Source organism: Mesoplodon mirus (genome assembly GCF_964341445.2).
Source record: "Mesoplodon mirus genome assembly, chromosome: 15".
Lineage (NCBI taxonomy): Eukaryota > Metazoa > Chordata > Mammalia > Artiodactyla > Ziphiidae > Mesoplodon > Mesoplodon mirus.
In genome coordinates this window covers 24,076,861-24,092,238 of record NC_138991.1, presented here as the reverse complement: position 1 = coordinate 24,092,238, position 15,378 = coordinate 24,076,861, and the positions used below count along the sequence as shown (strand labels likewise).

Sequence of the window (15,378 nt, the reverse complement as noted above, 5' to 3'; positions counted from 1 at the left end):
CACAACTTGAACTCCCATGAGGTCAAAGACAATGAACCATAAAAAAAAAAAATCTTACAGAAAAGCTGATACAATAAAAGTTGTTATAACAGTAGAATAGCTAACTTATTAAATGCTTATTATGTACCAGGCATGGTTCTAAGTACTTCATCTGTTACCTATTTTATTTATTTATTTTTTTTCTTTTTGTTACCTATTTTAATCCTCACAACCCAATGATATAATAGTAATTTATCAGTCCAATTTTACAGATAAGGAGACTGAGACACAAAGAAGTTGTCAATGTCATACAGGGTATGTGACAGAGTCAGGACTTAAACCTAGGAAGTCTGGCTCCTGAGTCTGTGCTCACAAAAGCAAGCAGAACTATTTTGGGTGAAACAGGAGATAGGATAGGAAGAATATAATAGGGCCCTACTCATTATGCTCCCTTCTCAGGAACCTCGAGGGAAGATGGAACACAGTGGGCTAGAGCAGTAGTTCTCACACAGTGATGAGCATCAGAATCATCTGAAGGGCTTGTTAAAACCCAGACTGCTGGGTCCCATCTGCAGTTTCTGATTTAATAGGTCTGGGGTGGGGCCTGAGAATGTGCATTTATAATAAGTCTCCAAGTGATGCTGATGTTGGTCCAGGTACTGGACCAACTGGACCAACTTGATGTTGGTCCATCAAGAAAAAGCAGAACCCTCTCTTATGGATAATCTATTATATGCCAAGCACTGGGTTTCTATACTTTAGACCATTTAATCTTTAAAACAATTCAGTGAAGTGAGTGTAGTTTTACAGGTGAAAAACAAAATCACAAAGTTGTACAAGATCACATAATTAGTAAGTGACTGAACTACTTTCTCTGGGTTTCATTTCTCTCATTTATAAAACTAGAATGTAATTCTGCTGGCAACATGGTACAAAACTGGTTTCAGGAGTAAGACAAATCTGGGCTCACAGCAATAATAGCTACGTGACTTTGGGCAGGTTATGCTGAGTCTGTTTTCTCAACTGAAAAAGGGAACGGGGAAGACATCCGGATTTGCCTGCTCAGTATCTCCTTTTCTCTTCCTCAGGCAACAGCCCTACTTCTGTGGAGGAACAGGAGGCCACACACAGTTGTCAAGATAAGAAATGGACAGCCTAACTCTATTTGGCCCCTCAGTTCACATCTGTGTTTTTCCAATTACGTGAGACAATAAAAGATCTTTGTTGCTAATCTGAGTGGGTTATTGTTACCTGCAATCAAACTATTTTGGACTAATACACTAATACCACCCATCTCACAGAGTTATCATAAAAATTAAATATGCCTGGTACACAGTAAATTTCAAATAAGTATTTGCTGAGTGCATAAAGAAATGATGATCATATAGCAAGCACTCAAAATATTAATTTCCCTCTTTCATCTACCTCATATCTCAGGGATTTTGCAGGAATCAAATGAAATAATGCATTATTCCTTACAAAATGTTTTCAAACAAGTGTAAGACACTATTTCTATCCTAATCAGACTGTGAGAAGATCAAGAACACAAAATGCCTTTTTTTAAATTAAACTTTTATTTGGGAATGATTTTCAACTTACAAAAAAGTTGTATAGACAAAACATCTCTTCTTTTTTTAAAAAGATTTATTATTTATTAATTAATTTATTTATTTCTGGCTGTGTTAGGTCTTAGCTGCAGCATGCAGGATCTTTGTTGAGGCACGTGGGATCTTTCGTTGCAGTGTGCAGGTTTCTCTCTAGTTGTGGCGTGCGGGTTTTCTCTTCTCTAGTTGTGGCGCGCAGGCTCCAGGGCACCTGGGCTCTGTAGTTGTGGCACGCAGGCTCTCTAGTTGAGGCACACGGGCTCAGTAGTTGTGGCAAGTGGGCTTAGTTGCCCTGCAGCATGTAGGATCTTAGTTCCCTGACCAGGGATTGAACCCGCGTCCTCACCAGTGGTAAAGGCAGATCCTTTACCACTGGACCACCAGGGAAGTCCCAAAACATCTCTTCTCAAAGGTACAGACTAAACTTTTTGGCCCTATTTTATATATATATATATATATATATATATATATATATTTTTTTTTTTTTTTTTTTTTTTTTTTTTTTTTTTTTGCGGTACACGGGCCTCACTGCTGTGGCCTCTCCCGTTGCGGAGCACAGGCTCCGGACGCACAGGCTCAGTGGCCGTGGCTCACAGGCCCAGACGCTCTGCGGCATGTGGGATCTTCCCAGACCGGGGCACAAAGCCATGTCCCCTGCATCGGCAGGCGGACTCTCAACCACTGTGCCACGAGGGAAGCCCCTGGCCCTATTATATTTTTAAATGACTTCTTATGCGATATAATAAACAGAATTTCACCTCTGAAAAACATTATGTCGTTTCATTATGATCAAATATAACTTGCATGGGTTTTAGCTACATTAGAGCCAGTAATCTAAATTCAAAGTTGGACCCACCTCCCCAAGCTGAAGTCTGACCTACTAAATCAGAAACTCTGCCGGTAGGGCCCAGGACTCTGTTAACAAGCCTTCCAGGTGACTCTGATACACACTCAAGATTGAGAACAACTGCCCTAGATGTCTATGCATTCTTTCCATCCCTCTCCCAACCACCAGGCCCAGTCCCTTCATCTTTATATGCTAGTCATAATTATCAACAGCCACAAGGCTACTTCTTGAACCTTCAGCAAAATGGGATCTTTTAAATCCTGTTGAAAAAGAATGTAACCTAATCCCAGGGCACAGGCCTCCTTAATTAAGCAAGCACTGATACAAAACAAATGTGAATAAAACCCAAAAGTATATACATAGGAAACTTAATGGTGATTATCTCTGGGTGGTGGGGGATTACTGGTGATTTTTATTTTCTTGTTTGCACTTTTTCCGAACTTCCCAAATTTTCTATAGCTTATGTAATAAAAACAGACCTTTTTTTTTTTTTTTTTTTTTGTGGTACGCAGGCCTCTCACTGTTGTGGCCTCTCCCGTTGCGAAGCACAGGCTCCGGATGCGCAGGCTCAGTGGCCATGGCTCACGGGCCCAGCCGCTCCATGGCATGTGGGATCTTCCCGGACCGGGGCACGAACCCGTGTCCCCTGCATCGGCAGGCGGACTCTCAACCACTGCGCCACCAGGGAAGCCCAAAAACAGACTATTTTAAAAAGTAGGCGGAAGAAGAGAAAAAAAAACAGACATCTTGTATCATCTGGAGACCCTGAATGCAGTCCCTCCAAGTCCCCTAACAGTTACCTTGAGGATGTTCTGGCACTCAATGAAGTCACTGTGGAGGTGGCTGGTTGCATACAGCTTAAGGAGCAGCTGAGGAATTCCACTCCATTTGGACTGTTTGTCCCTCTCCGTCAAAAAAGTTTCAGTGAACTGTGAGGCAAAAGAAAAAAAAAAAAAAGAGGAAACGTTTACTGGTGAGGAAAGAACTGCTTGCATATACAGCAAAAGAGAGCAGCTGGCTCCCAAACCCACCCAGGACAAGTAATTCAAAGGTCTTTCTAAACGTTCAGAAGTTCCCCAACAGCCTGCAAGATAAAAGTCCAGCTCCGTGTTCGTGATACACACCCTTCCTAGTCTATCGCCTACTTTCCTCTCTAGCTTCATCTCTTTCCCAGTGCCTGCTCTAGGCTCCAGATGCACATGTTCTCTCTCTGTGCCTCTCTGCACATGCTTTTCCCTGCCTACAGAGCTGTGTACCTGTATATATGATATGCCACTTGTGCAGGGAGAAAATAAACCTAAGGTTGGGGCTAGGGGGGTAATTATTTACACACACACCCATATACAGTTGACCCTTAAACACAGGTTTGAACTGCGTGGGTCCTCTTATATGTGGGATTTTTTTCAAAAGTAAATACTACAGTACTACACAATCCACGACTAGTTGAATCTGCAGGTGCAGGGAAACTGCAGGTATGGAGGGCCAACTCAAAGCTATACAAGAATTTTCAACTGTGGAGTGTCAGTGCCCCGACCCCCTGTATTGTTCAAGAGTGAACTCTACTGCCACAGAACATCTTTGGATGTCTTTTCTATCTGGAAAGCTCCTTCTCCTCCCTGTCTTTTCTACCCAGAAAGCTCTTTCTACTAAATGCCAGCCAAAAAACCAGAAATTTTCCTTGATAGGCCTTCCCCTCTCTCCTTTCTAAGAGTCTGGGGCCTTATCTAACATTTATCATATTGTATCATAATTACTGGCTCATTTGTCCCCCCCTCCTGTAGACCACAAGCTCCTTCAAAGTAGGTACCAAGCTGTGTTTACTGTGCACACCTTCTTTCTCTCAAAGAATGCCAGGCACAGATCAGACACTCAGTAAATGTGTGAAGGCATGAGCAATAGCCTAGTCTAATGACAGGTTCATTAATCAATATGGCAGTGTCTACTTTGGGGACACAGCATTACCAGGTGCCAGAAGTCAATTATTCTCATGTACACTTGTCCCTCAATTAGATCAAAAGTTCACTGTAATGTATTACAGGACATGCAGGTCTTCAATAACATCTTAGCCTATCCGGACGCATATAAGTCCTATGACCTTGAACAAGTCCCATTATTCTTCCTGAGCTTGTTTTCTTAGATTGTAAAAATAAGATAATACAGGGGTAATGGGAGGTAATGAGACGTTTGTGAAAGTAATTTGTATTAGGGTGAACCATAGGAAATTACCACTTCTGTAGGTCTAAATGATTATCAGAAATTTTATATACTTCAAGCAAGCTCAAATCAAGGCATGCCCCAAAACTATGAAAAAACATCTTTCCCTTCCTTGAAAGGAGAGAAAGAGAAGACAATAATGGTTTCATGGGACTCAGCAAAAGCAGTGCTTACAGACAAATTTATAGTTATAAACATTTATATTAAAAAGGAGAGAGGATCTCAGATGATCTTATCTTCCACCATAAGAAACTAGGAGAAAAAAGGAATAAACCAAACCCAAAGCAAGCACAAGGAAATTAAAAAGATCATTGCAAAAATAAGTGATATAGAGAAAAGAAAAATAACAGAGAAAAATCAACAAAATCAAATTTGGTTCTTTGAAAAACCAACAATATTGAAAATAGTTACAGTGACCAACTCACACTGACTCAACTATATTCAGGAATGAAAGAGGGGACAATACTACCAATTTTAAGGAAATAAAAAGGTTTACAAGGAAGTACTAGGAGCAAGTGTATGCCAACAAACTACATAACTTAGATGAAATATACAAATTCCCAGAAAGACACAAACAACAGAAACTGACTCAAGAAGAAACAGAAAATCTGACATACCTACAACAACTAAAGAGATCAAATTAGTAATTTAATAGGAAAGGAAGAAAGGGAGGGAGGGAGCAAGTAAGGAAGGAAAGAAACTACCCACAAAGAAAAGCCCAAGTCCAGATGCTTCCCTGGTAAATTCTACTGATCATTTAAAGAGAAATTAGCAAATACTTCACAGACTCTTCCATAAAACAGAAGAGGAGGGAACAGGTCCCAACTCATTCTATGAGGCTACTATTACCCTGATACCAAAACCAAACAAAGACATTAAAAGAAAACTTACAGAACAATATCTCTGATGAATATAAACACAAAAACGTCCAGCAAAATAGCTGGTCCTTGAACAACATGGGGGTTAGGGGTGACAACTGCCCATACAGTTGAATTTTACAATCAGCCCTGTATCAACGGTTCTACATCCACAGATTCAACCGCAAATCATGTAGTACTGCAGTAAGTATTTATTGAAAACAATCCATGTATAAGTGGACTCATGGAATTCAAACCTATTGTTCAAGGATCAGCTGTGCTAGCAAACCAAATCCAACAATATGTAAAAAGGATTATACAACACGACAAAGCAAGATGCATGTCAGGAATGCAAGGTTGGGTCAAACATGAAAACTAATCAATGTAATCAACCTGATAAAGGGCATTAATCAAAATTCCACAGCTATCATCATAATTAACGGTGAAAGCCTGAAAGGCAAATATATTGTAAAGGCTGAGGATCAACCACTTAAATAAGCTATATGAAGATTAAAAGACAAAAAATTGTAAAGTCAACTGTAACTATAATAAACAATAAAGGGATAAACATAAAGATAAACTATGACATCAAAAACAAAATGTGAGGGGGAGGAGTAAAAAAAACGTAGATCTTTTAGAATGCATTTGAACTTACATGACTATTAGTTTAAAACAAGTCAATACAGTTATAAGTCAACATATATGAACCTCATAGTAACCACAAATCAAAACCTAAAATAGATACACAAACACTAGAGAAAAAGGAACACAAGCATGCCACTAAAGAAAATCGTCAAACCACAAAGGAAGAAACTAAAAGAAGAAAAAGAGAACAGAGGAGAACTACAAAAACAACCAGAAAACAAGTCACAATAGGGACTTCCCTGGTGGTGCAGTGGTTAAGAATCTGCCTGCCAGGGCCTCCCTGGTGGCGCAGTGGTTGAGAGTCCGCCTGCCGATGCAGGGGATACGGGCTCGTGCCCCGGTCTGGGAGGATCCCATATGCCGCGGAGCGGCTGGGCCCGTGAGCCATGGCCGCTGAGCCTGCGCATCCGGAGCCTGCGCTCCGCAACGGGAGAGGCCACAACAGTGAGAGGCCCGCGTACGGAAAAAAAAAAAAAAAAAAAAAAAAAAAGAATCTGCCTGCCATTGCAGGGGACACAGGTTCAATCCCTGATCCGGGAAGATCCCACATGCTGCGGAGCAACTAAGCCCATGCACCACAACTACTGAGCCTGCAATCTAGAGCACGCGCACCACAACTACTGAAGCCCACATGCCTAGAGCCTGTGCTCTGAAACAAGAGAAGCCACTGCAGTAAGAGGCCCGCGCACTGCAACAAAGAGTAGCCTCTGCTCACCGCAACTTGAGAAAAGCCCACATGCAGCAACGAAGACCCAACGTGGCCAAAAATAAATAAATTTTTGAAAAAAGGAAAGAAGGCCCTGATCATTAAAAAAAAAAAAAAAAAAGTAACAATAAGTACATACAAGGCAGTAAGTACATACCTATCAATAATCATTTTAAATGTCAATGGACTAAATGCTCCAATCAAAAGACATAGGGTGGCTGACTGGATAAAAAACCAAGACCCATCTATATGCTGTTTATAAAAGACTCATTTCAGAGCTAAAAACACACCTGAAAGTGAGGGGATGGAAAAAGACATTTCATGCAAATGGAAATAACAAGAAAGAATACTCATATCAGACAAAATAGACTTTAAAGCAAAGTATATAACAAAAAAAGAAGGGCATTATATAATAGTAAAGGAATCAACAGAAGAGAGAATGTAACACTCATTTACATATATTCACCTAATACAGAAGCACCTAAATACATAACGCAAACATTAACAGACATAAAAGGAGAAGTTGACAATAACACAATAATAGTAGGGGATTTAACACCCCACTTACATCAATGGACAGATCACTGAGACAGAAAATCAATAATGAAACAGTGGTCTTAAATAACACATTAGACCAGTTGTACTTAATAGGTATCTACAGGACAGTCCATCCAAAAAAAGAACATATATTCTTTTCAAGTGCACATGGAACATTCTCCAGGAAAGACCACATGCTAGGCCACAAAACTAGTCTCAACAAATTTAAGTGCATAGATAATTATGTCAAGCATTTTTTCTGACCACAACAGTATGAAACTAGAAACCAATTACAAGAAAAATGGGGAAAAAACACAAAGAGGTGGAGACTAAATTAAACTACCAAAAAACCAATGGGTCTCTGAAGAAATCAAAGAGGAAATCAGAAAATACCCAAATAATGAAAATGGAAACACAACATTCTAAAATCTGAGATGCAGCAAAAGCAGTTCAAGAGGGGAGTTTATAGTGATACAGGCCTATATCAAGAAACAAGAAAAATATCAAATAAAGAACCTAACCTACTATCTAAAGGAATAAGAAAGAAGAACAAAGCCCAAAGTCACAGAAGGAAGGAAATAATGAAAATCAGAGAGGAAATATATAAGAGAAACCAAAAAAAAAAATAGAAAAGATCAATGAAACCAATATCTAGTTTTGTTTTTTTTAAGACAAAACAGAACTGTTAAGCCTTTAGCCAGAAAGAGAGAGGACACAAATAAACAAAATAAGAAATGAAAGAGGAGAAATAACAACTGATATCACAAAGATACAAAAAAATCACAAGCGAATATTATGATCAGTTATGCGCCAACAAGTTGGACAACCTAGAAGAAATGGACAAATTTCTAGAAACATACAACCTTCCAATACTAAATCAGGAAGAAACAGACAATATGAACAGCCTGATCACTAATAGTGAAACTGAATTTGAAATTTAAAAAACTTCCAGCAAACAGAAGTCCAGGACCAGACAGCTTCACAGGAGAATTCTACCAAACATATAAAGAAGAAATAATAACTATACTCAAACTATTCCAAAAAATTGAAGAGGATGGAACACTCCCAAATTCCTTCTACCAGGCCACCATTACCCTGATATCAAAACCAAAGACACTACAAAACAAAATTACAGGCCAATATTTCTGATGAATATAGATGCAAAAATCCTCAACAAAATACTAGCAAACTGAATTCAACAATATATAAAAGTGATCATACGTCATGATAAAGTGAGATTTATTCCAGAGATGCAAGGATGGTTCAATATCTGCAAATCAATCAGTGATACACCACATTAACAAAAGAAAAGGATAAAAAATCACATTATCGTCTCAATAGATACAGAAAAAGCATTTCACGAAATTCAACATACATTCATGATAAAAACTCCTGTCAAAGTTGGTAATACAGAGAACATATCTCAACATAATAAAGGTCATTTATGACAAACCCACAGCTAACATCATACTCAACAGTGAAAATCTGAAAGATTTTCTTCTAAAATCAGGAAAAAGACAAGGATGCCACTCTTGCTACTTCTATTTAATGTAGTATTGGAAGCCACACCCACAGCAATCAGACAAGAAAAAGAAATAAAAGGCATCCAGAGTGGAAGGAAAGAAGTAAAACTGTCACTATTTGCAGATGACATGACACCATATATAGGAAACCCTAAAATTTCCACCAAAAAACTATTAGAATAAATGAATTCAATAAAGTTGCAGAACACAAGATTAATATACAGAAATCTGTTGCTTTTATATATACTAATAATGAACTATCAGAAAGAGAAAACAAGAAAACAATCCCACTTAAAATCATACCAAAAAGAATACCTAGAAATAAACTTAACCAAGGAGGTAAAAGATCTATACTCGGAAAACTATCAAACACTTATGACGGAAATTAAGGATGATACATAGAAATGGAAAGATATCCTGTGTTCTTGGATTAGAATGATATTGTTAAAATGTCCATACACCCAAAGCAATCTACAGATTTAATGCAATCTCTATCAAAATACCCATGGCATTTTTCACAGAACTAGAACAAATTCCTAAAATTTATATGGAGCCACAAAAGACCTTGTATTCCCACACCAATCCTGAGGGAAAAAGAACAAAGCTGGAGGTAACGCACTCCCCAATTTCAGACTATACTACAAAACTACAGTAACCAAAACTGCACAGTACTGGCACACACATGCAGACACAGATCAGTGGAACAGAATAGAGAGCCCAGAAATAAACCCCCACACTTATGGTCAATTAATTTACAGCAAAGGAGACAAGAATATACAATAAGACAAGACAGTCTCTTCCATAAGTGGTGTTGGGAAAACTGTACAGCTACATGATAAACAATGAAATCTGTAACAAACACTGTAAACCAACTATACTTCAATAAAATAAATTTTTAAAATATTTGAACATTTTCTCACACCATATAAAAAATAAACTCAAAATGCATTAAAGATCTAAATGTAAGACTGGAAACCATAAAACCCCTAGAAGAGAACACAGACAGAACACACTTTGACATAAATCATAGCAGTATGTTTTTGTACCAGTCTCCTAAGGCAAAAGAAACAAAAGCAAAAATAAATAAATGGGACCTGATCAAACTTAAAAGCCTTTGCACAGCAAAGGAAACCATCAACAACATGAAAAGGCAGAACCTACTGAATGGGAGAAAATATCTGCAAATATATGACTGATAAGGTATTAATATCTAAAATATATAAACTGTTCATATTACTCAAATCAAAAATACAAACAACCCAATTAGCAGAAATTAGCTTAACACTGTAAGTCAACTATACTTTAATAGAATAGAGGAAAAAAATATAAACAACCCAATTTAAAAATGGGTGGAAGACCTAAATAGACATTTTTTTCAAAGAAGACATAAACACGGCCAAGAGGCACATGAAAAGATGCTCAGCATTGCTAATCATCAGAGAAATGCAATACAAAACCACAGTAAGATATCAGTTCACACCTGTTAGAATGTCTATCATCATAAAGTCTACAAATAACAAATGTTGGGGAGGATGTGGAGAAAAGGGAACCCTAGTACACTGTTGGTGGGAATGTAAATTGTTTCATCCAGTACAGAAAACAGTACACAGGTTCCTCAAAAAATTGAAAACACAATTACTGTATAATACAACAATTCCACTCTTGGCTATATATCTGAGGAAAACGAAAACACTAATTCAAAAAGAAACATGCACCCCAATGTTCATAGCAGCACTATTTACAATAGCCAAGATATGGAAGCAACCTAAGCATCCATCAACAGACGAATGGATAAAGAAGATGTGGTATATATATACAACAGAATACAAGGTTGCAGGATACAAAATCAATATACAATATACTTAGCAATAAAAAAGGATGAAAGGACCATGAAGGTATTATGCTTAGTGAACTAAGTCAGACAGAGAAAGACAAATACTGCATATTATCACTCATATGTGGAATCTAAAAAATAAAATGAATTAATATAACAAAACAGAAACAGACTCAGATACTGTGAACTAGTGGTTACCAGTGGAAAGAGGGGAGGGGCAATAAGAGATACAAACTACTATGTATAAAATAAATAAGCAACAAGGATATTTTGTACAGAACAGGGAAATATAGACATTATTTTATAGTAACTTTAAACAGAGTATAATCCGTAAAAATACTGAATCACTATGTTGTACACCTGAAACAATATGATACTGTATATCAACTACACTTCAATTAAAAAAAGAAAAAGAAAAACTGGGGAAATCTGAATAAAGTATGGACAAAAGTTCAGGACCAGATGGCTTCAGAGGCAAATTCTATCAAACATTTAGAGAACAGTTAACACCTATCCTTCTCAAACTCTTCCAAAAAATTGCAGATGGAGGAATACTCCCAAACTCGTTCTATGAGGCCACCATCACCCTGATACCAAAACCAGACAAAGATATCACAAAAAAAGAAAATTACAGACCAATATCACTGATGAACATAGATGCAAGAATCCTCAACAAAATACTAGCAAACAGAAACCAACAACACATTAAAAAGATCATACACTGGACTTCCCTGGTGGCACAGTGGTTAAGAATCTGCCTGCCAATGCAGGGGACATGGGTTCGAGCCCTGGCCCGGGAACATCCCACATGCCACGGAGCAACTAAGCCCATGCGCCACAACTACTGAGCCTGCACTCTAGAGCCTGCAAGCCACAACTACTGAGCCTGAGCGCCACAACTACTGAAGCCCGCACACCCAGAGCCCATGCTCTGTAACAAGAGAAGCCATCAGAATCAGAAGCCCGCACACTGCATGAAGAGTAGCCTCCACTTGCTGCAACTAGAGAAAGCCCACATGCATCAATGAAGACCCAACGCAACCAATAAATAAATAAATATATATCTATATCTATATCTATATCTATATATATAAAGATCATACACCATGATCAAGTGGGATTTATCCCAAGGATGCAAGGATTCTTCAACATATGCAAAACAATGTGATACACCATATTAAAAATTAAAGAAAAAAAGCATATGCTCACCTCAATAGATGCAGAAAAAGATTCTGACAAATTCAACACCCATTTATGATAAAAACTCTCCAGAAAGTGGTCATAGAGGGAACCTACCTCAACATAATAAAGGCAATATATGACAAACCCACAGCAAACATCATTCTGGTGATGGTGTGGGTGAAAAACTGAAAGCATTCCCTCTAAGATCAGAAACAAGACACGGATGTTCACTCTGGCAACTATTATTCAACATAGTTAGAAGTCCTAGCCACAGGAATCAGAAAGGAAAAAGAAATAAAAGGAATACAAATTGGAAAAGAAAAAGTAAAACTGTCACTGTCTGCAGATGACATGATACAATCCATAGAAAATCATAAAGATGTCACCAGAAAACTATTAGAACTAATCAATGAATTTGGTAAGGTTGCAGGATACAAAATTAATGCACAGAAATCTCTTGCATTCCTATACACTAACAACAAAAGATCAGAAAGAGAAATTAAGGAAACACTCCCAATTACCATTGCAACAAAAAGAATAAAATACCTAGAAATAAAACCTAAGGAGGCAAAAGACCTGTACTCAGAAAACTATAAAACACTGATGAAAGAAATCAAAGATGGCATAAAGAAATGGGGAGATATACCATGTTCCTGGATTGGAAGAATCAATATTGCGAAAATGACTATACTAACCAAAGGAATCTACAGATTCAATGCAATCCCTATCAAATTACCAATGGCATTTTTCACAGAATTAGGACAAAAAATCATACAATTTGTATGGAAACACAAAAGAGACCCCAAATAGCCAAAGCAATCTTGAGAAAGAAAAATGGAGCTGAAGGAATCAGGCTCCCCAACTTCAGACTATACTACAAAGCTACAGTAATCAAGACAGTATGGTACTGGCACAAAAACAAATATAGATCAATGGTACAGGATAGAAAGCCCAGAGATAAACCCACACATGTATGGTCACCTAATCTATGACAAAGGAGGCAAGAATATACAATGGAAACAAGACAGCCTCTTCAATAAATGTTGCTGGGAAAACTGGAAAACTACATGTAAAAGAATGAAATTAGAATACTCCCGAACACTGTATGCAAAAACAAACACAAAATGGATTAAAGAACTAAATGTAGGACCAGACACTATAAAACTCTTAGAGGAAAACAGGAAAAACACTCATTGACGTAAAACACAGCAAGATCTTTTATGACCCACCTCCTAGAGTAATGAAAATAAAAACAAAGATAAGCAAATGGGACATAATTAAACTTAAAAGCTTTTGCACAGCAAAGGAAACCATAAACAAGATGAAAAGACAACTCACAGAATGGGAGAAAATATTTGCAAATGAAGCAACAGACAAAGGATTAACCCCAAAATATACAAACAGCTCATGCAGCTCAATATCAAGAAAAAACCAAACAACCCAATCAAAAAATGGGCAGAAGACCTAAATAGACATTTCAGCAAAAAAGGCATACAGATGGCCAAGAGGCACATTAAAATCAGATGCTCAACATCACTATTAGAGAAATGCAAATCAAGACTACAATGAGGTATCACCTCACACCGGTCAGAATGCCGATCATCAAAAAATCTACAAACAGGGCCTCCCTGGTGGCGCAGTGGTTGAGAGTCCGCCTGCCGATGCAGGGGATACGGGTTCGTGCCCCGGTCTGGGAGGATCCCATATGCCGCGAAGCGGCTGGGCCCGTGAGCCATGGCCGCTGGGCCTGCGCATCCGGAGCCTGTGCTCCGCAACGGGGGAGGCCACAACAGTGAGAGGCCCGCATACCGCAAAAAGAAAAAAAAAAAAAAAAATCTACAAACAGGGCTTCCCTGGTGGCGCAGTGGTTGAGAGTCCACCTGCCAATGCAGGGGACACGGGTTCGTGCCCCAGTCCGGGAAGATCCCACATGCCGCGGAGCGGCTGGGTCCGTGAGCCATGGCCGCTGAGCCTGCGCGTCCAGAGCCTGTGCTCCGCAATGGGAGAGGCCACGGCAGTGAGAGGCCCGCGTACCGCAAAAAAAAAAAAAAAAAAAAAAAAAATCTACAAACAATAAATGCTGGAGAGGGTGTGGAGAAAGGGAACCCTCTTGCACCGTTGGTGGGAATGTAAATTGATATAGCCACTGTGGAGAACAGTATGGAATTTCCTTAAAAAACTAAAAATAGAACTACCATATGACCCAGCAATCCCACTACTGGGCATATACCCTGAGAAAACCATAATTCAAAAAGACACATGTACTCCAATGTTTACTGCAGCACTATTTACAATAACCAGGACATGAAACAACCTAAGTGTCCATCAAAAGATGAATGGGTAAAGAAGATGTGGTACATATATATAACAGAATATTACTCAGCCATAAAAAGAAATGAAATTGGGTCATTTGTAGAGATGTGGATGGATCTAGAGTCTGTCATACAGAGTGAAGTAAATCAGAAAGAGTAAAACACATATATATGGAATCTAGGAAAATGGTACAGATGAACCTGTTTGCAGGGCAGGAATAGAAAGGCCGACCTAGAGAACGGACCTGTGGACATGGGGCGGAAGGGGAGGCAGGATGAATTGGGAGATTAGGTTTGACATAAATACACTATCATGTGTAAAACAGATAGCTAGTGGGAACCTGCTGTATAGCACAGGGAGCTCAGCTCGGTGCTCTCTGATGACCGAGATGGATGGGTTCGGGGGTGGGGGTGGGAGGTCCAAGAGGGAGGGGATATATGTACACATATAGCTGATTCACTTCACTGTACAGCAGAAACTAACACAACACTGCAAAGCAATTATACTCCAATAAAAAAAATTTTTTAATAAAATAAAAAATAAAACGAATGAATATAACAAAACAGAAACAGACTCACAGATACTGAGAACAAACTAGTGGTTACTAGTGGAAAGAGGGGAGGGACAATAAGAGATACAAACTACTATGTATAAAATAAATAAGCAACAAGGATATTTTGTACAGCACAGGGAAATATAGCCATTATTTTATAGTAACTTTAAACAGAGTATAATCCGTAAAAATACTGAATCACTATGTTGTACACCTGAAACAATATGATATTGTAAATCAACTATACTTCAATTAAAAAAAGAAAAGAAAAATTGGGGAAATCTGAATAAAGGATGGACTTCACTTTTTAAAAAAGTGAAAGCCTGGGCTTCCCTGGTGGCACAGTGGTTGAGAATCCGCCTGCCGATGCAGGGGACACAGGTTTGTGCCCCGGTCCGGGAAGATCCCACTTGCCGCGGAGCGGCTGGGCCTGTAAGCCATGGCCGCTGAGCCTGCGCATCCGGAGCCTGTGCTCCGCAACAGGAGAGGCCACGACAGTGAGAGGCCCGCGTACCACAAAAAAAAAAAAAAAAAAAAAAAAGAGAACACTTAGTGAATCATTTTGCAGAGGGGATTAGTTAATG

General features: G+C 38.7%; 1 protein-coding gene across 2 annotated transcripts in view; it reads right to left on the bottom strand.

The window, feature by feature from the left end:
* Window positions 1–15,378, bottom strand: part of TRPC4AP (transient receptor potential cation channel subfamily C member 4 associated protein) — a 73,319-nt gene that overhangs the window by 50,634 nt on the left and 7,307 nt on the right. For both annotated transcript variants that reach the window (XM_082643897.1, XM_082643896.1), the window contains exon 2: window positions 3,231–3,359. In XM_082643897.1, the coding sequence (XP_082500023.1) occupies window positions 3,231–3,359 (129 nt within the window). The remainder of the gene's footprint in view (window positions 1–3,230; window positions 3,360–15,378) is intronic.